Source organism: Macrotis lagotis, chromosome 7, assembly GCF_037893015.1.
Source record: "Macrotis lagotis isolate mMagLag1 chromosome 7, bilby.v1.9.chrom.fasta, whole genome shotgun sequence".
Lineage (NCBI taxonomy): Eukaryota > Metazoa > Chordata > Mammalia > Peramelemorphia > Peramelidae > Macrotis > Macrotis lagotis.
In genome coordinates, this window is record NC_133664.1 from 50,199,341 (window position 1) to 50,221,631 (window position 22,291).

Below are 22,291 nucleotides of genomic sequence, written 5' to 3' on the forward strand. Positions count from 1 at the left end.
AATCATCCTACCATAATTCTCTCACATTCATTATAATTTTAATATTATTATGTCATGATACAGATGACACTGAGAAAAGCAATCCTAGGCAAACCACTGAGACTTTTGAACTCAGTTTCCGGATTTGTGAAATAGAGATGGCCGTTTGGTTGGTTGGTTGTCTTTCACTCTCGAAGAGGACATCCCTATGTTGAAGTGAAATGACAGTGTGTCCAGCTGTGGCTGATTAGACAGTACATGCTTGGAAAGTTCTACCACAGGTCAGATACAAATTGTCCAAGTGAATATTTGGGCTAGATTCTCTAAACTTTCATATCTTACATTTCTTTTGACCTACTACAATTCTGCCTTGCCCTCCCTGATGAGGGCACACTATGCTGGGAGGTCCTGTACCATTTTCTCCCTTGATATAAGCAACTCCAAAGTTCTTATGAAAGATCTTTAGCATATCCTTGTGAGGGATAGCAAATTCTTAGGGACTGTTGTAAGGAAAGAGATTTGTAAAGCCTTCTAGGGCTACAGAAATGTGAACAATATTATAAAATGCTAATTATGATGACTAATATTTCAATTTCTAAATTATATAATGACAATGATCTATTATATAGCTCATTTTAAATTAATAATAAAGAGGGAACAATCTTGAACTTGAAGAAAAGATACCCCAAATCCAACAACCATCCAGCAGTTAAACACTGACTAGGTTGCCAAGAAATGTAGATTTTCCTTCCTTGGATTTCTTTTAAACAAGTAAACTGACTGGTATCATTTATGTCTAATCCTGCCTGGCAACAAGGGAAACTAGCTAACTTTTCAAAGTTCTTTCAGTCTCTTGATTAGGACTTACCAAACTGTAAGAAGCAGGACCATGACTAAAAAAAATCAAGTAAAGGTTCAACTCAAGGATTTTAGACTGTATGATAAATAGCTCTGTGTTACCTCTCCATGGCCCATGAGGAGTCCAGAGCCTTGAAACAGAATTCTTCTCTTTCATGTCATCCCCACACCTGTACGCTTAACATCACAGTTCTGGGAGGAATAGTATTAGCTGACAAGCTCTGAAGGCAGGATTTGAACCCAGGTCCCCTGATCTGGTAAGCAACAATTAGCCAACAAGCTTTGAAGGTAGGATTTGAACCCACATCCCCCAATCTGGTAGCAACTGTCATTAACTGACACTTTTCTGTGGAAGAAAGTAACCTTTTCCAAAACAGAAAAAAAAAAAGGTAATGAAGTTTTCCCTTGCTGGTTGATGAAGTCAGTCAAAAAGCTAATGACATTCAACAATATCCAAAGTTAATGTTATAAATAGAAAATAAAACTATGATTCGGTTGAATTTATAAATTATTTTACTTCAATCACTACCTTTAAATGGTGAAAAACTACTTATTAAAAAAACTATTCTATGAGAAATCTGTAACCAGAATGTATGTTTATTGCATCTGAGATTGGAAATTTAATTCCCTTATAAAATAAAACCTTCATAATTCACTCATATCTTGGAATGTTGATGATTTTCCTGGGTCTTAATTTACTAGAAGGATGAGTTTCATATACTACCGCAAGAAATTCTATTACACGTGCCTGCCATATTTGATACCATATTTTTGTCATTTTTTTCATCTCAAAGGATAAAAGAAATGAGCTACATATTTTCTGATTTTGTCGAATATTAAAATAAGCAACAAATCTACTTTATGACTTTAAAAAAACATAAATCAAGTCTTTCTTATGATAAAAGACAAATAAAAAGTAAAGAGCTATATACTATCTAGCTAAGAATCAGGCAATATGATGATCACTACAGAATGAAACTTTCCTATAAACTAGAGAAATGGGAGAATCCCAGTAGAAGTGAGCAGCCTGTAGTTTTTTTTAACAATGATGATTTGCATGCAGGAAGATATCATCAAGGAAATCAAATGATCAAGATAAAGTGGAAAGAATACTGTCTCTGGAAGCAGAAGACCTGGGTTCAAATCCTACCACAGACACTAACTGTATAACTCTGCTAGTCACTCAACATCTCAAGGCCTCAATTTCCACATCTGAAAGATGAGGACTGTGGAGTCCCCTTGGGTAGCTAGGAGTCAGAAGATTCATCTTCCTGAATTCAAATCTGATCTCACATACTTGGGAGCTGCATGACCTTGGGCAACTTGCCCTTAACCCTGTTTGCCTCAGTTTCCTCATCTGTAAAATGAGCTGGAGAAGGAGATGGTGAACCACTCTAGGATCTTTGCCAAAAGCCACCAAAAGCCAAAACAAAAAACAAATAGGGTCATGAAGCTGAATACAATTAAAACAACTGAACAATGATAAAGCCTACTATGTGTCAATACTGTGCTAAGCTGTTTTTCACAAATATTACTTCATAAGATTCTCACAAAAATCCTAGTTAGGTGCTAGTAATATCTTCATTTTTATAACTGAGAAAAACCAGAGCAAACAAAGGTTAAGTGATTTGCCCAGGGTCACACAGCTGCTAAGTCAGAGTGTGGGGTCATATTTGCAATCATTCTGAAGTGCTCCATTCACTGAGCCACCTAGTTGACTAGAATGAAAAGATTTATTGCTTTTTGTTCCAATTTTTAACATTTTTATTTAAAGTTTTGAGTCCCAGGGCGGCTAGGTGGCGCAGTGGATAGAGTACCGGCCCTGGAGTCAGGTACCTGAGTTCAAATCCAGACTCAGACACTTAATAATTACCTACCCGTGCAGCCTTAGGCAAGTCAGTTAACCCCATTGTCTTGCAAAAATTAAAAAAAAATAATAAAAATAAAAAATAAATAAAATTTTGAGTCCCAAATTCTATACCTCCCTATTCCCCCCTCCCCTTATATATAATCCCCCCTCCTCTTATATATAAGTAATTATATATAGGTTATATAAGATGCAATTACATAAACCACTACTATAGTAATCATTTTGTACATATAATTGTTGAGATTTATGCCTTTTTTTGAAAACACCTTGTAGTTAATATTCCCCAAGGATGAAAAAAATATTAAAATTGTTCCTGAAAAGATCTTTAACAAAAATCCCAACAAATTAACATGTTAAAACTAGCTACCTTTAAAATACCTACAGCAAGGTATAGAAAGAAAGACCCCCTGCCTCTGGATTCAGCAGGCTGCCATCTCTGGAATCCTGCCATCTCTGGAATATGACCTTAGAATTCTGTGTTTACAAGTTTTCCATCCTCTCCCCAGGACACAAGTCCTGGAGAACCGAAATTGGTTTTTTGGTTGTTTGTTTTGTCTTATTATTATTGCCCAGAATTCAACACACTTGATCAGCTCTTAATAAATGACAGTTCCACTGAATTGAGAAAGGTAAGTCTTACACCATGACTGGATCAGCAAAGTGGTAGTGTGACAGACTGGAGGATGAGATGGATGAGATCCGTAATCTGACTACTCCAGCTATAGTTCCTTGAATTAGGAAGATGGCAAGAGAGCATTAACTGATCTCAATTGTCAGGCTGGTATGGAGTGAGAAGGGGATTTCAATGGTAACCAAGCAATTTACAGATTTATAGATTTAAGTCAATAGCTCAACTTGCATTCAAAAGCAAAGAGATATAATGTACTCCCTGTAGAGCACACCATTTTGTAAGAAGCTGAAGCCTATTGTAAACACTTAAGATTGCTCAACCCATGAGGGAAAGACAGACTTCAAACCCTGAATGCCAATTAACTACAAAAAGAACAAAAAAAATAGAAAAGAAAAGCTAATACCCAGAAGATTGCTAGCAAACCATTCATTATAAAAGACGGAAAAGAAAAAAATGCCCAAAATTTTCATTTATTGGTGAAGATTCATTAACTCACAGAGCACCGAGGCTTTATAAATCCCCAATAATCCATTTATACCAATTCCTGCTTCTACAGATGAGGAAAACTGAGTCTCAGAAATAGAAAGTGACTTGAACAAAGGATGAGGCTGCCTTCTGACATTTTCTCATAGTCTGATAGGTGCAGGATATTTTCAGATTTCAGAGAACCCAGATACAAAGATGCAGCAGAACCAAAGATAAAATATTTCTTTCTCAAAAGACAGCAGAGAGCCAAACTGCAATAGATCTCTGATGTCAGGCTAGGGCATTTGTATTTTATCCTTTGGCAATGGAAAGCCACTCACAGCTTTAGAGTAGCAGTAACATGTCATCAAACTGGCATTTATGGAAAACTGACCCTGTCGCAGAAGGTTATAGATAGGGGAAAGAGACTAGTCGGGAGCTACTGTTGGAAGCCACTATAAATTATCATCAAAACAGTATGGCAGCAACAGAGAAAGAAATGAGAGGGAAGAAACAAGAAATACTTTTCCAATTTCTTTTTTTTTTAAAATAGATTTCATTATTTCTTTTGTTATTCATCACTTAGATTTTTCCCTGCGTATATCCTGAGGGCAAGATCAGAATGATTTAAAGACAAATAAAAGAGAGGAAAAGAGAACAAATGAAAATAAATTCTGAGGCTTCAAGATTGAGAGAGTTATGCTGTTATTAACAAAAAGACAAGACAAGAGAAGAGTTTTGAAGGGAAGATGATGAATGCAGTTGTAGATATAGTCAGGGAAGAAATGGGAATTGTAAGTGGAATGTGAATAGCTCCCCTGGATGTAGGCCTGAAGATTTACAAAGCACTTTGATCCATCTCTTTTGATCCCCAAAATAACCCCATGAAGAAGATACCCTTAATGTCCCCATTTTGCAAATGAGGAAATTGAGGCTTAAAGGGGCTGCCAGATCATAAATGTCTAAGATAGATAGCTTATGTCTTCCTGACCTAACCACTTACATCAAGCTGTTAATATAGTACAATTGGAAGTGGAAAGAGTCAGTTAAATCATTCAATCAAATCATCTCTCTTAAAAAAGTAAGACTCAACATGCTAGGGTTTGATAGAGTTTTTGGATGAAAACACCTTCACTGAGTTAGTCTAAGTTTAAACATCGTGAAAGAAAGCTTAAATACCTCTGTTGAAATAATCAATCAAAGGCTTAAGCCTAAGTGTGAAAAGTCCTTGACCAATTTAGAAGTCCCAGAAAGCCAAATGGATGAACTAAATTGACTTTGCACAGGAAGCAGTCAGATTGATGGAGGAGATCTGGTCCCATCTTGTGACACTGATATAACCCAAACATTCTAGTGTCTGAGGATCCTAGAGTGAGATCACTAGAGAAATCCTACCTACTGAGGAAAGGCAGTTTCAAAACTCTACAAGGAGTCCATTAGAAAACATTAGACCATAGGGGAAACTTCATGAATACACCAGTCCCCCTCTTCAAGAAGGGAAGAAAAGTCAAACGAGTTACCCCTCTGCCTCTTCTACTCCCTAAGTTTGAGTCCACTTTTCCCTGGTCTCTATGTAGTGGTGGGAAGCTCAGTGAATGTTTTATACCAGTTTGTTGTTTATACTTGTTGTTTCACACCCTGGTAAATATTCCATACAAAAAGTTAAGTAAGTCTCAAGGACTGGATACATCAGCTGATAATCATGGAGGAAGTCCCAATGGTGGGGGCTTGTGAGCTTTAGCATTAGATAGACTATCCCCCCTACCCCTGTCCCTCAGGGGGATTGCCTCAAGTGTACTTAAAGAAGAGAGTGACCACCTCTAGGGAAGACTGGATCAGTACAAATGTGAGTTGGGTTAAGAGTTCCTTACTATGTGCTACAACGGTATGTCTGTCACAGTTATCAATCCGGAGTCTAGAAAGGCTTCAATTTAAATGGTAAGTCCAATATTTAGTGATTATATGAACCCAGACAAATCACTTAACTTCCTAATATTAATTTCTTCATCCAACAAACAAAAATACTAATATTTGGATGACTTGTTTTATAGGCTATTGTGGAAAAACTTTAAAAATGTGAAAAGTATTATGGAAATATGTATATTAGGACTATTAATAATTACTAAAATCTCCATCAAATATTAAGGACAAAGTACTTGCTCTCAAGAAACCAATAACTCATTTCCTTCTCAAGTTACTATATTTTTTTTCCTAATATCTCAGAGCTACAGAGAAAAGTCACGGCTCTCACTCACATACAAATCATCACTAAATAGTCTAAGTTCCATTACTGTATTGAATAATGGAGAAGGAAGTGAACTGGAAAGCTCAAAGGAAACGAAAGGAATTATAAGAAATTAGTGGATAGTTGGAATTCAAGGTCAGAGAATTCAATTTCCTCATTTTTTGGTTGTTGTTCTTAGTCATGTCTGACTCTTCATGATCCCATTTGGAGTTTTCTTGGTAGATACTGGAGTGGTTTGACATTTCCTTCTCCAGTTCATTTTACAGGTGAGGAAACTGAGACAAACAGGGTGAAGTGACTTGCCCAAGGTCACAAAGCTACAAAGTGTCTGAGGCCGGATTTGAACTCAAGTCTTCATGACTGCCTATCACTCCATCCCCTTTGCCTCTAGCTGCCCCTCATTTTACTAAGGAGGAAATTGAGCCCCAGAGAAGTATAGTAAATTGCCAAAAGTTCCTTTGGAGCTCTTTGCAGGCAATGCCAGGACTTGAACCATGATCTCCTCATTCTCAATTCTATGCTCTCTTCATTATAATAAAAAGACATTTGGTGCTTATGTGTTAATATGCTGCCTCCCACATTCTCATCCCTTCTAGATTGTTCCCTGATCTATCTCTCAGAGCTACTTTCTTGATATATAGAAGCATTTTAAGCACATTGGGGGAAAGGTGATATAAAAACCTTAAGCAAAATTATTGGACAAATGGAAAATATTGAGAGTCTATTTTTTGGAAGTCATATGCACCTTTGTCAAAAATCCAAAGGGGGGGGGAAGGGAATTGCTCAACTAGCCATGAATCCAGCACCAAAATCATGAACCACAATCACCAAGACCCAAACCTTAACATCTCGAGCAAGGAAGAATAATTAACAAACTCATGACATCCAGTTTACACTTGAGATTGTTATGTATTTGCTTATCTACATGAAATGCCTGAAACAAATGCATTTCAGAAGTGAAATTTCAGCTTCAAAAGCCTTACATTTCACACCAACCAAGCCTTACATTTCACACCAGTCAATAGATACATATGAGATAAATAGATACTAAACCTACCAGGCAGAATTTCTACTTTGCCACTAGCTGCCTCTTATTTTACTAAGGAGGAAACTGAGCCCCAGAGAAATATAGTGACTTGCCAAAGATAACAGTCTTGAAAAGGGAAATATTATTTGGTGAGTTTTCCCTTTGAGTCTTTAGGCATTCTCAAATGCATACCGGCATTTGCACTTGTCCAAAGATGGACATTCTATACAGATGTTAATTATATCTAAAAGAGGTGGGTTGGATTTGAGATTCTCCAAGTGTACAGAGCTCAGGAGAGAAACCGTTTCAAGCAAGGCCCATTAGCACCTATTCTGCACTTTCAGTCTTAAAGGATTGTCAGAAATTCAATGTCTTGTCAACAATTTTACAGCTACCATGTATTAGGGACCAACTGACCCTGACTCTGAGACTATCTCTCATTCAAGATGTCCCAGCCTCTCATTTTTATCACTACTTCTGAAAATGTCTTCTGAATTCATTTTATTTCACTTTATTTTAAGTGCTACAGTTATTTCAAGGAAACCACTAATTTATAAGAGAAATTACATTAAACAAATAACCTTTGGCCACAGGTTTGTCTACTACTCTAGAGACCCCTCCAACATAGCCTTGGTCACAGTCAGATATAGAGAGCTAGAAGGGATATCAGAAGCCATCTTTTAGTAGAGCCTTTTTCATTAAAATTGAGAGGAAATGAAGCCCAGACAGTGACTCATCCAAGGTGATGTAGCATCAGCAATGAAATTGAGACCCAATAGATCCAATTCTAGAAGTAATATTCTTTCCATTGCACCTGGGTTCTCCTCAGTAAACCGTGAAAAGATATTTCCAGCAACTGACCTAAAGAAAGCTGTGTCTTTGGAAAACTTATCTTGGAAACTCTGAATTGAATTTAGGACACTTCTTAGAGATGAATTAAGAGTTTAAAAAAAATATACATTGCCAGACATTTTGCTAACATAGGTTTTTGGTACAGTCTTACTTTTCCTCCTTATTTATCTTCATCAAGATTCATACATGTGTCCTCATGCAGAGCCTCTAATAATAATACAAGAAATCATGCAACCATTGAACAGTGGTCCTTTGGTATCTTTCTGTATAATCCTCTCAGTTTACAGATGCAGAAATTGAGACCCCAAGAGAAATTGAGTCACTTGTCCAAAAAGTCATACAGCTAAATCTTTTTTTCAGTAGAAAGTCAAAATCTTTACTTACACCTACTACCAAATCAAAAAAGTTATTCCATTAAGAAATAATCAAGGGGTGGCTAAGTGCTACAGTGGATAGAGCACTGGCCCTGGAGTCAGGAGTACCTGAGTTCAAATTCGACCACAGACACTTAATAATTGCCCAGCTGTGTGGCCTTAGGCAAGTCACTTAACTCCATTGCCTTGCAGGAAAAAAAAAACTAAAAAAAAGAAATAATCAAAATAAAATGAATGAAAAAGTCTCACAAATTGAGTTCAATTTGATTAAAAAACAGAAGTGTCTACAGAATTCCATTCCTCATAATAAAGTCATTGTTTTTTTAGGGGGGAGGATTCATAGTTATAAAACTGTATACTCTTTGTCCCAGCAATATCACTATTGGATCTATTTCTCGAGGTGATCAGGGGAAAAGGAAAAGAACCTACATCATCTAAAATATTTATAGCAATTCTCTTTGTGGTGGTAGGGAATTGGGAAGTGAAGGGATGTCCATCAACTGGGGAATGACTGAATAGGTTGCGCTATATGATTATGATAAAGTGCTACTGTGCTGTAAGAAATGAAATGATAAGAATGTTGCTTTTAGAAAAACATGGAAAGGCTTTCTTGAAATGTGAGTGAAAATAGAAGAACCATGAGAAAATTGTAAAAAAGTTAGCAGCAATATTGTTCAAAAAATGGACTAAGCTATTCTGAGAAATACAATCATTCAAATCAACTATGAAGGCTTTATGAAGGAAAATGACATCCACCTTCAGAGAAAGAACTGATCTATGGAAGTATGTATTGTATGGTTCCACCTAAAGATCTCTATCAAAAGTTGACCTCTATCAGATGGTTGGGAAAGAAGGAGGGAGACAACTCAGAACTCAAAAAACAAAAAATAAATAGATAAATGAATAAAAGAATAAATAATTGATATTTTTAAAGCCCAAAGAAATTGTTTTTTCAAACAAATCAAAAGCAAATAGTTTGGGATTTAGGTTTTGGAGGGTTGGCTTTTTTTCCCTTTTACTATAGGATCTCACCACCATTCAGTGAATTTTCCCTTATGCTTTGAGTTTTCTTGGGGTTTTTTTCCTATTTTTTCAACACAGGTTGTTTTGCACATAAAATTTGTGAAAGAGATTATGAATAATCAACCAAAGAATTACTCTACTTTCAGACTCTCAGCAAGACCCAAAATCAAACTTTCTCCTTGATGAACTGGGAAGACTAGACCTCTATTAAAATGCCTTAACCCAAGTTAAAAGTCACTTAATGGACTAAGGGGAGGAAACCACTAATAAAACAGCTGGTGATGTGATTATGCACCAGAACAAGCCTAGGGACAAACTAAACCAAGGTTCCCTTAGGGTACCTGTAAAAAAAAAGTTTTGAACTTCCAAAGTCAGTATCATACAGGAAAACAAAGGCACCAAATGCTAACACAATATAATACAAGAGTTGCCATGCCAAGAGGAAGAGGGAAGGGTTTAAAAAATAAAAGAGCAGAACAAAGCCTCTGAATAAAACCTCGGATGCCATCAGGAGTGTGTGCACAGGCTCAGTTATCTTACTCAAATCTGCAGGGCCTCACAGAAATGCCAAATATTTTGCTTAGGACTGCAAATCTGCTCATGGCCTTGAGTCCCCAGTTCCAGATTTTCTCTCTACTATTTAAACACAGTTCTTGACCATTGTTGTAAGGTGATAGTTTGTTTTTAACTGCAAGAAAGATCATTTTAGAGGGGTAAAACAGAAGAAAGATATTATTTTAAACCATGTCTCTATTTCTATAGTCCCTCTTTTCAGTAATACTCAAGCCCTATGTGTCTATGTATGTGTGTGTTTGTGCTGTCTATGGAGAGGGGAAAAAGGGAGGATGTGAAAGAAGGGGGGGGGGAGAAGAACTCCAGGAACTCATTAAAAAAAATTAGAAAAATTACAAATTTCAAAGGCTACTTCTGGTCACAGGAACACAGCCTCCCTCCAGCCCCAGGAGCAGATGATTCTAGGAGGAGCCTCCTCTCCATCTATAAATATTGTCTTGGGAAAGAGACTGATCCAAGTTGCTTTATAGAAGGGACTAGGAACATCTGGCCCCCTGACTGTATAAGGCTCTTAAAATCATTTGGTCTAGGAAACTGCAGGAAAGACTCAAAATTCATGAAATTTAGGAACTTTTTAGGGGTAAATTAATGAAATATTTGACCAAATATAGGAGGCTAATTTTTAAGTTTCAACCTTTGGCAGAAAAGGGTTCCCACCCCTGCTCTATAGCAATGAAGGGGCCTCAGCCCCCAAGTATCAAGATTTGATTTTGCTGGAGATGTCTTCAAGCATGCAAGAAGAAAGGTGGATGAGGTATAGACATCTAGGGAGTTGATGTTAGATTTACTATTTAAGAGTCTTTTGTCATCATTTAAAATATGTATTTGTACAATCTACTAAATAAAGATATTCTCAGAATTTTAGAGCCAAAGTGACCCCAAGACACTGGCTCAGTTTAGTAACTTCCTACAGGGAAAGAGACCAAGGCACAGAAAGAATCAATAATTTGCCCAAAGATACAAGGTAAGCTTCAAATACAGGAGCCCTAAATGAATCTGGGATACTTTCTCCTAGGTAACAAAGTTTCCCATTTGAAATAATATTGTTATTGAAATGATATACAAATGATCACATTCAACCTTATTTTGGATCCTTCTCAAGAGGATCTGAAGCAATGGTCTGCATTTGTTGTTCTTTATTCATTTTCTGCCATGCCTGTGACACCATTTGGAGTTTTCTTTTTTTAATTTATTTAAGGCAATGGGTTTAAGAGTGACTTGCCAGGTGGCTAGCTGGCACAGTGGATAGAGTACTGGCCTTGGAGTCAGGAGTACCTGAGTTCATATCCAGCCTCAGACACTTAATAATTACCTAGCTGTGTGGCCTTGGGCAAGCCACTTAACCCCATTGCCTTGCAAAAACTAAAAAAAGAGTGACTTGCCCAAGGTCACACAGCTAGGTAATTATTAAGTGCCAGAAGTTGAATTTGAACTCAGGTCCTCCTGACTCCAGGGCTCTATCTACTGCTCCACCTAGCTGCCCCCATAAGGAGTTTTCTTGGCAAAGACATTAAAGTGGTTTGCTATTTCCTTCTCCAGCTCAACTAGGAAATTGAGGCAAACAGGATGAATTTAACTGGCCCCCTAGTTAAGCGCCTGACCAGATTTGAACTTGTGAAGATGAAAATTTCTGACAGCCTGGTATTCTATGCACCGTGCCACTCAGCTTCTCCATTCAGTGTTCCTAGAAAGAAAACATATCCAGAAGATTTTAGAGGGACCGAGCTGCTTTATCAAAGTAAAAGCTAATAGGAGTCTGCACCTGTCACAGGTTTGGTTGTGGTACCCATGACTTTGGCATCTACCAGTTAATAGCAGAACAGGTCACTTCTTTTTTCTTTCTTTCTCATGTCCCCCCCCCCACTTAGTTCTAATTCCTCTTTTACAACATGAATAATGGAAAATATGTTAAACATATACATGAACAATCTATATCAAATTACTCACTGCCATGGGCAGGGGGAGGAAGAGAAGGAAGGGAGGTAGAAAAACATAGGCCTCAAAAGTTTGCAAAAGGATGAATGCTGAAAACTGTCTTTGCATGTTAGTTGGAAAAAAAAGAGAAAAGAAATAATAAAAATAAAAGATAAAAAAACAGATCATTCCACCTCTGTTTGCTCAAATGTAAAATGAAGGGAGTGAGTCTCCCATATCTAGGGTTTCTTCAAGATTTAATAGTCTCGGGGTGGCTAGGTGGTGTGGTGGATAAAGCACCGGCCCTGGAGTCAGGAGTGCCTGGGTTCAAATCCGGTCTCAGACACTTAATAATTACCTAGCCGTGTGGCCTTGGGCAAGCCACTTAACCCCATTGCCTTGCAAAAACTAAAATATATATATATATATATATATACATTTAATAGTCTCTAAGTCTTTGGCCTTTATGGAGGGTCTGAGTAGGACAGAAAAAATGATCCATATGAAAGTTTACCTTCTTGCTGGCTGAAGACATTGCTTGAAAACTGGCCTTGGCATCAAGACCTGGGTAAGAGATTAAAGTCCTTGTCTCTGGGTGGCCCTTGACAAGCTGCTTAAATTTACCATGTGCCAGGCAATTCTCAAAAAGGATGAACAGCAAAACAAACTGGTGTTGGAAGACAGGGAGCTTCTTTAACCAATAAAAATCACAGGGTTAGATCAAAAGGTGTATACCTTTTCATCTCTAAGATAGAAGGAAAACTTCCCCAGTGGCCTGACCCAAACTAAGGCACGAACATCAGGAATGGGAATCAGGACACCAGAACCACTGATGATTTCTGTAAGCAGGTTGTGATAAGTTTCTTCTGCTCCAGGCCAAGGGTACCAAAATTTAATATGATGTTATAGAGATGCTGAGAAAGGGCACTTGGGGTCCAGAGACTCTGAATGGGTTTAATTCATTGCAAGAAAACTGAACAGAGATAGCTTAGAGAAGCACTGGAGTAGGGGAATCCAAATGATACCACTGAAATCTTCACACACATTTCTAGCCTGAGGTAGGGGAGAATTGGAAAGGGTGGGAGTGAAGTGGGGCTAAACATCCTGGATCCTGGCATCTCAGGCTAGCCAGATGGCTGAGGTTACATTCCATACATAGACCCACTGAAAATGGACAAGAGAGAAATGATAATACTCTGGATAAAACATTTTTAAGACAAACAAAGATAATGACACTTTTTACTTTAGCCTATTTACACACATTCTTTCAAGTGATTCTCAGTGTCAGGAGACACTATTGATATTCCTAGGGTTTTTTTTTTAATCTGGAAATCAAATATAATTTTAAAACTACATGGAAGATATTTGGAATAGTGCCTGGGACAGAGTAGGTATTTATAAATGTTTAGTGATTGAAAAGCTGACTTTGCATATTAGTGAAGAACTCTCCACTACTTTATTATGAAATTACTTGTCACTCCACAGCAAGGAGACAAAGAAGCTGAAAGTTGGATCTGATAAACAGAGACTAAGGAAAACTGGAACACAAAAAGTCAATCTGTCCTCTCAAATTGGGAGAAAGGGTGTGGTATCATCTCTGTAGCAAATCCCCAGTAGAGTTTGGGGTCTCTAAAATGGTAATCAACTTAGGTCTATAGGCTACATCCAACTACTCGTCACATCTGGTTTTCATGAGGAGCAACAACGCAAAATTCATTCGCCAAAAATGTCAACAACAATACAAAGGGTAATGCCACTTTCTTGTTAAATGCATAAAAAGCCATTTCCCCCCCAGTTCAGTGCCAAGAAATTAACCTGAAAGTTCAAAATTCCCATAAAATTAAGTCTGAGCATTATGGGAATCACCACTTCACATGAGTGTGAAAGTAGTAAACACTTGCTGACAAAAACAAACCACCCAAACATTCTTTCTGTTTCCAAGAGAGGAGTTGGCAGCAACTGAATATTCCTGGCAGTAATTAAATACATCCACCATAAGATAAAGAAATTTAACCTACCTCATCAAAGCTGCTGTCCTCTTTCTTCAAAGCTTGAAAAGAAAAAAAAGAAAAGGAAACAGTTATTGTCATGAATTATGAAAAAAAGAGCAAAAGAACTATGTTAAAAAGTGAGGAGATGAAGTAACTAACATGGGTCTTGTTTCAGGAAGCAAAGACAACACCCGCCTGCATAACAATTTTATGATCAAAATATGAAAGTGAAAATGAGATATGGATTTGCACAGCATGCATCTTTGTGAGATGCACTTCATAAATATGTAAATCAAGCTATCGGTTCAGGTAAGGAAAAATGGAGTTCACAACATATCTTTTCTACCATTCTTATTCACTTGAAAACATTTCCAGGGAAGTACACCAAACCAGAATTGTAAAGTAATATTTCTCTTTTTCACATCCCTTTGTTGCATGCACCTAAAAATTTTATGCAGAAATTACAGCATGGTGTATGTTATAAACAGATCAATCATTATTTCCTAAGGATTGTTCCAAAGACAGGGTCTCACTCTGCAGAGTATTCTTTGGGTCATCTGAAATGAGAAGTTTAAGTGATATGGGGAAAAAGTCTGAGGGTGTCAGGACAGCAATGTACAGGAGAAAATATATTTTGGCTATTTTTTTTTGCACAATAATTTCAATACGTAAACCCATTATTCAAGAGGATAATTTGTTTGAAAGGTTTTCTGGAAGCTACCAGAGACCTGAACTGAAATTCAAATAAACTGCCCATCTACACGTCTGAAATACTGTCACTGATGTGTACAAGAATCATTTAATCTTTCATGTGCTGGGGTCTGATCTCGAGGGGGTTAAATCCCACAACCATTGAAAGACATGTCTTTTAACGAAGATATATACATTGGCTGATGTACAAAAAGTTGATAGGTTAACAGAACTATTTTAATTAATGTAGTCTAATATGACAATATAGAATTCAAAGTGTTTGGCACCACAACAAAAAAAAATGTGAACAATACTCAAAGTCCACAATATGTTAAACTGCAGCTGCAGAAATCAAAATAACATGAGCAATTATCCTGTTAGCAATGTATCTAAGTTAAAAGGTGTGAAATCAAAGTTTGTATGGAGAATTTAGTAGTCCTCAAAAAATTCTCTCACTCAACAATTTATACAATAAATGTCCTTTCTAATGAAGCTCAAAAGGAAAAATAATATTCTCCAGAATCTTTCATTTTTATACTTCCCCATTTTAATGAAATTGATAAATGAATAGCTTAGGATCCTTTTCTACAGGGAATGATTTCTAATGAATAAAAATAAAAAGGCCGTACTTAGTTACAGTCTCAATTTTCTAATCTGCTTTCAATTTACTTGTACAATCAAATTGATCTATTACCATATCTATACATATTAAAAGATTCTCTAATGGGGTTTTGTTTTTCTTGTTTTCTCAACTGAGGGGGGAAGTTGGGAAGAGAAGGTAGATCTTTATCTGAAAAATAAAATATAATTTAATTTTTCAAGGTTCTCTGACAGAAAAATGGTATAATTCTTGTTCAGTTGTCCAAGATATGCACCTAGGAAAAATAAAACCCTCAAAAGAATTTAAAAGGTAAGTTTTGGAAATGTCTTGTTAAAAAAAAAAAGTCAAAAGGATCACTAGAGCAGTCACTCAAGGAGTCTAATGGATACTTTGGGGTCACAAAGTACCCTCTCCAACTCAAATCGAGCTGGGCAACCACAAGTAAATCCCATAACCTCTCAATGTCCCCAACAACTCACTAAGGCACTAAATTACCCACATCTGGGTCAGGTGGAGGGTGTTTCCATGCCCAGAAATGCTGACTCTAAAAATTCTTTTTTCCAGTCCCAGCTGTTAAATGATTCACTGTAAACTATTCATGGTTCATACTAGCCGATAGAAATGGTTCACTATAAAAACCAGACGGAAAGATCTTAGGGTAAAAATATAGTACTTATTTCTAATCAACATGATTTTTGTAACGAGCTATACGCTAACACATTAAGCTAAACAAAAATAAAATATTCAATAGCTACACATGTTAGACCAGTCATTTATTCAACAATTTTTTTTAATAAAACACAATCTCTTCCCCCAGACCACTACAATCTAGTTTCATAAATATTTCAACTATTTGTTTTTATATTAAATTGTATGTGAAATGAGATCAAGATATCTATCATTAAAACAATTCCCCCTCCCCACCCTACCAAAAAAGAGAGAGACAAAGAGAAAGAGAGAGACAAAGAGAAAGAGAGAGAGAGAGAGAGAGAGAGAGAGAGAGAGAGAGAGAGAGAGAGAGAGAGAGAGAGAGGTATTCAAAAACTATGGGAGATAATGTCCTTTGAGGAACTGTAAACAATAAGTCATGGTAGTTGGTGGTGGTGGTATGGTCTTGAGGGTGTTGGTGATAGTAATTATTCATATGTGAACATTAGCAATTTATTCAATAGCATTCATATATCACTTTAAGTTTTACTAAGTGTTTTACACAGGTTTTTATTTTAGGCTCATAACAACTCTTTGAGGTAGATATTATAATTATTCCTATTTTACAAATGCGGAAACTGAGGCCAAGCAAGATTAAGTGGCTTACTCAGAATCCTACAGCTACTAAAGAGTCTCAGGTAGGATATGAAATCAGGTCTTCCAGAATCAAAGGCCAATGTCTTATTTACCGCCGCCCCCCCCCCCCCCCCCCCGTAGTAGCATACTGATAACAATGTCCAGTAAGATGGTTTATATGGTATCTGAACAAAAGAAAACTTCCACCTACATAGGGAGGTTCCTATTTTGTGCAGGTGAGTTCACACTACAAGCATTCTGGACCCCAAGGCAGGAAGATCAAGGGTTCAAACTCCCTGAGTATATCCCATCCTTGTAAGGCTCATCTGGATACTTGGGGTAAGAAGAGAACACTCAAGGGAAACGTGAAGGATGCAAGTTTTTAAAAGACAGGCCAAAAGAAGAGAGACTGGACTTGTTGAGCTTAGTCCAGAAAGTAGGGCAAGGATAAATGGGAAGATACCGAAAAGAAGGAAATCTGGGGCTGAAGTCAGCAAAGACTTTTCTTTTTTGTTTTTTGCAAGGCAAATGGGGTTAAGTGGCTTACCCAAGGCCACACAGCTAGGTCATTATTAAGTGCCTGGGGCTGGATTTGATCTCAGGTACTCCTGACTCCAGGACCAGTGCTCTATCCACTGCGCCACCTAGCTGCCCCAGGAAAGACTTTCTAAGGAAACTCTCATGGCAGCTAGATGGAAAGGTGGATCAAGCACTAGAACTGAACTCATAAAGTCTTGAGTTCAAACCCAGCCTCAAACACTTACTAAGCTGTGTGACTATGAGCTAATCACTTTTTTAAAATTGCCTCAATTTCCCCAACTGTAAAATAATAGCACATACCTCCCACAGTTGTCGCAAGGATCAAATGAGAAAATATTTATAAAGCCTGAGATAGCAGATGCTAGTTGTTGGTAGTAATACTAAGAGCTATCCGCAAGAGGAACGTACCCTCTTCAAGCAATGCCCAGTACCTACAGGAGGAGGGGCAGAGCAGTGACAACAAACCCAAATAAAAGCTCTGGGATGTTGGCAGGTCACATATTAACTTAGTCTTCAAGTGGACTGATATCTCCATTCGATTGAATTTTTATTTCTTTTGTTAAATAATTCTCAGTTCTACTTTCATCCATTCAGTTATGCTTAGGAAACCTGAGTTGGGGAAAGTATTCTTTTTCTGATCAGTTTAAACTCAGGACTTCTGAAGTCCCTTCTAACTCAGAAATTCAGATTCCAACATTTTCAATGATTGTATAAGGACAGAAAAGAATGATAGCTGGTAATAAACTGAGATAGAGAAAAAAAAGAACTCTGCCAATAATCCATATCTTTAAGCTTTTAGCTAATAGTGTGTCTCTGGCACACTGAGGAGATCCCCTTATTGAGAATATGAATCTCAGAGGAAAAGGAGAAAGCAGGAAGAGTTTGAGAGCTGCCCTGACAGACACACTTGTTCACACAAAATCACAAACCAAGGAGAGGGAGAGTAGAATGGTTACACCATCTCCCAATCCTAAATGGTTATTCCTAGTCTCCTAGTCTCAGGGAATTAGAGTGGGGTGGGGGGTTGTTAAGGAGGTAAAACAGATGGACAGGGGCATAGGTAGGGGTGGGAATGGGAAAGAGGGAAGCAAAAAAAAAAAAAACTTAGGAAAAAAAGAAGCAAGGTGCCAAGAGAGCCATGGCAATACCTGTTCTCAAGTTTTACTCCAGGACCCACCAAAACAAACACCATAATAACACTGTAGGTCAAAGAAGCCTTTTGAAAATGCTTCCCTACACGAATAACTTTGTATTCAATTTTCTAAAAATCTACATAAAGATCCACTCTGACAAGTTTTACAGGAATAAAAACCATGGATTAAAGGTGTCTTGGATAAAGAAATTCTGACCTAAACATTCACATAGCATCTTTTTAATGAGCATATGGTGAATATCAGTAAGCATTCGAGAGAATGTTAACCCAAAATTTTATTCAACTAAAGGAACAGCAAACTGCTTACATTCTTCTGGTTTAAGGGAGTGCTATTCATTAATCCATTTACGGAAATTGTACATTTCCTCTCATTAGAAAAGTTCTCCACTTTGAGACAATCCAAATCAGGTTATGCTCTTGCTGAGAAAAAAAAAATTACCCTTTCTTAAAAGAACATAATAAAATATAAGTGCAAATATTATAATGTCCTGGTTTCCAGATTAAAGTTTTTCATGTGTGGTGGGATTGTTTCCAAGTTTACTATATGCAATCATTTTGATCCATAATGTTATAATCAACTAATGTCACAATTGCTATCTGATGCCTCAGATTTGGAATTATATATTCACTATTCAAGATTCAGTGATTCAAGATTAGATTCAGTGCTGCAAAACTAAGCCTAAGAAATAAATTTAAATTACACATACACACACACAAATTATCTAATCCATGAGATTTCCACTCTCTGCTCCAATACACTATTTCAAGAGCAAAGTTACACTAGAAGGAAATGTCAAGAAATTTAGATTGGTTCTGGAGAACATCCTAACTCCTAACCCTGGCCTTCCAAAAACATTTATAAGGATACATTTTAAATCATTTGAACAATATATAGTATGTTCCCATTGCTCTTTATTTTGTTTTATTGGCATCAAATAAAAAAACTAAAGAGATGTGTTGGACAACTTCAATAATTCCTAATTAGAGGGGACCACTGACATTATTTAGCTATAAACTACAAACACTCCTAACTAGAATCAATGGGTGACTTTAAGATTCAATTATACAAGTCTTATGAGGGAGCCCCAGCTGATATCACAGTCACTCTCTGGCAGACCTCACAAATTAGGGCTCTGTCGCTTGAAAATCAATGTGTTTTATAGGTCCTTTTATAGGCAGTAATCTCAGCTTGTCCATGGTTACTGAAGGAGGGGAGGAAAGCTTGCAGGACCAATTTAATAGAGGAGCAAATGAGGCCTTCATGTTGCCACTCCTAGCTTGTTGTGGTCTGTATTATAAACACTGAATGAACAGCAAGTACTCTCAAACATTGTTCTTCATTGTTAACCAAGGTTTCCTAGTAAGGCAATTTGTCATTGCTTTACAATTAAACAATGCCACTGTAGATCCGAAGATATTTTAAACCACCCTTAGGAATTGCACACAAAATAAACTAAAGGGCAGAACTAAGTCAGTAAGAAGTATGCTATTTCCAGCAGGCATTCTATAATAATCCCATCTGAGTTGGGCTAGGAAGGATAAGAGTACTGGCGTGTCAAATTGCAGAAACGGGAAAAGTATCAGCAATTTGATGCTACCATGAATGACCAAGACACAGAGAAAAGATAACTGATGTATGAAGAAAGCCAGAAGACTCCCAAGTTCTATCAGTCACTTCTCTCCTCATTTCACAGAGCTTTCTTCCCTAAGTCTTTCTCAACTATTTCAACAGTGCAATCTTTTAAGATTTAATCCCAGTACAATAAAGTTCCAAACAGTTAGGACCCAAATGGCTAAAAACCTTCATACTTTTAGGTGAAAGAGGAAAATTACAAGAAAATAAATAGATAGCAAGAACCAATCCCCAAAACACTTTCTAATAGATGACCCAACCTCCGGGTACCTTTAACCCACCCTCCTAGACTTTGTAAATCTATATTTATAGTATTCTACAATAATGATTATTGCTTGGGATGAGGGTCTTCAGGAGTTCCAAGAAGCAATCAGTCATAGTCACTATTGTGTAAATCAGAAAAATTGACTCAGATTTTTAAAAATTTCTCAAGATTTGAATTAGAAAACCAATCTCTGGTCACTAATCCTCAATAAAGCTGAAATTTTAATTATCCACAATATTCCACTTCCCTTAGAGTCTAGTTAATCAGGTCTTACAGAATGGAAATAAAAAAAACCTGACTTCAAAATTATTTAAACATAGTTAATATTAAATTTATCTTTTTGTATTCATTTCCTTAGTTTCTTACCAGGGCAACTGAAATTAATTATTTAATACCAAACTGGCTGGGCTCCAACAGAGTCATTAATATTAGAAAATACATAGTAAAATGTTTTTAAAACATCAGGCTAATGGACTACAAGAGCAGAGGTCTATATGGTCATTTAGATTAGAATCTGAATTACCAGTATTATTAATAATAAACATTGGTTGAGCACCAAGTACTTACTTTCAAATGCTGTTCTTAATCTCCAAACTTTATTTCCTGAGTATTTCTAACCCTGATGGGTCAACTTACAAGAACACTACAGCCGATGCAAGGAAAATTTGGGTATTAATATTAATTCTACGTTTGAGTTTGAGAATCTAAAGGAAGATGGATTTTATAATCTGAATGGACCTGCCTATTCATAAATTAATGGAAAACAAAGACTCCATTCCGTTCATATCCTCACAATTGCCTTTTAGTTGGGAAAAGAGATAAGGGAATATGTGAGCATTTTAAGATATGTTTGTAAAGTGTTGAAATGGTTAATTTAGCACAAATATTTTATGTATGTGTATACAGTAGGTGTCTATAAAATAGCCCTACTGTATATACATACCATCTGCAAAATCCTCCGTCCTTTCCTCATTGGTGCGGGGAGGGGTGGAATTGGCCATCTCTGCTTTATTTGACAATTCCATTAAGACTGACATGAAATAGCTCCAAAGAAGCTCCTGGCCCCGCGGGACACTCGCTATGGCTCCGTTTAACAAGAAACAGAATTTCCTTGCGGGCTGCACAAGCAGGACTAGCTGGAAGTGACCCCAGTCCCCAGGAGGCCGCCCTTCCCGAGTTCGCTCGGCTCCAGGGGCGATTTCTGAAACTGAGTAAAGGCTGCTTTTGCCTTTTTTAGTCATTGTCTCTCTAAAATGGCATTTTCACCTAAAGTTCCTAAAAAGTTTTTTTTTGTAATTAAAAAAAAAGAATGAAGTCAATTGTTCCTCCTCATTCACAAGGGGAAATCAAGTCTTAACTGGGGTAGGGGCGCCTCCGGGACATTTGGGCATCTGCGGCCCAGGGTCTTGGCAGCCCGAGGGGTCCCACAGAAGGTCCCGCTGTGGATGGGGCACTTCCTCTCGGCGGCCCCAAAGCTACCTACAGGGAGCAGCTGTGGTCGGGGGTGGACGTGGGCCGGGGACCCCGACGCCCCGGGGCGTGGGGGCGGGAAGTGGCGGGCCCGGGGGACCCCTGGGCAGGGAGAGGGCGGGGCCCAAGTGCCCCCCGGGATGTGCAGCCCCGCCCTGGGGATGCTGGCATCGCTGCCCGCCGCGCGCTGCCCGGAGGAGGCAGAAGAAAGGAGGCGGCGGCGGCGGCGGGCGCGGGCCGGGCCCGGGCTCACCTATCCGGCTGAAACTCTCCGACAAAGTTCGGCGCAACTTCTTCATCTTGCTGATCTTCTCGGGCGCCTGGGGCTCGATCAGGTCGCACATCTGGCCGCAGCCCGGCCCGGGAGCTTCCCGACGCCGGGCCGGAGCCGGGGGGCACCGCGGAGACCGAGGGGCGGGGGGCAGCGGCGGCGGGGGAGGGGAGGGAGGAGGGGAGGAGGAGAGGAGGAGGAGGAGGAGAGGAGGAGGAGGGGAGGGGGAGGCTCAGCCTCGGGCGAGGCGGGCGGCGGGCGGACCGGCGCGGGGCCGCGATCCAGAAAGTCCCGAGTCCGCGGGCCGGGCCCGGCCGTCGGGGCGGGGGGCGCGGGGCGCCTCTCTACGTGGTCCCCGGGGCCGCCGCCGCGGCGGGGCTCCCCGCAGCCTGGCGCATCGCGCCCCCCGCGCCCCCCGGGGGGCCGAGCTGCGGCCGGGGGTCGGCCGGGGGGCCGGGGCCCAGGGGCCTCCGGGCGGCCGGAGCGGGCGCGAGAGGCGGGGGGCGGCCCGGGCGGCGGCGGCGGAGCCTCGGAGGCGGCGGCGGCGGCGGCAGCAGAGGCGGAGAGGAGGCGGCGGCCCCG

At 38.9% G+C, this 22,291-nt stretch overlaps 1 protein-coding gene across 2 annotated transcripts in view; it reads right to left on the reverse strand.

Moving 5' to 3' along the window:
- The window catches only part of CDK14 (cyclin dependent kinase 14), a 664,696-nt gene extending 642,850 nt beyond the window's left edge, over positions 1 to 21,846 (reverse strand). Inside the window, exons 1-2 of one of the 2 annotated variants that reach the window (XM_074192846.1) lie at positions 21,692 to 21,844; positions 13,830 to 13,861 (exon numbers count right to left, since the gene is read on the reverse strand). In XM_074192846.1, coding sequence (XP_074048947.1) covers positions 13,830 to 13,861; positions 21,692 to 21,782 — 123 coding nt within the window. In that variant the 5' untranslated portion in view covers positions 21,783 to 21,844. Of the gene's footprint in view, positions 1 to 13,829; positions 13,862 to 21,691 lie in introns of both variants that reach the window. The other variant, XM_074192847.1, reaches the window with a different exon arrangement.
- Positions 21,847 to 22,291: the final 445 nt, after the last annotated feature.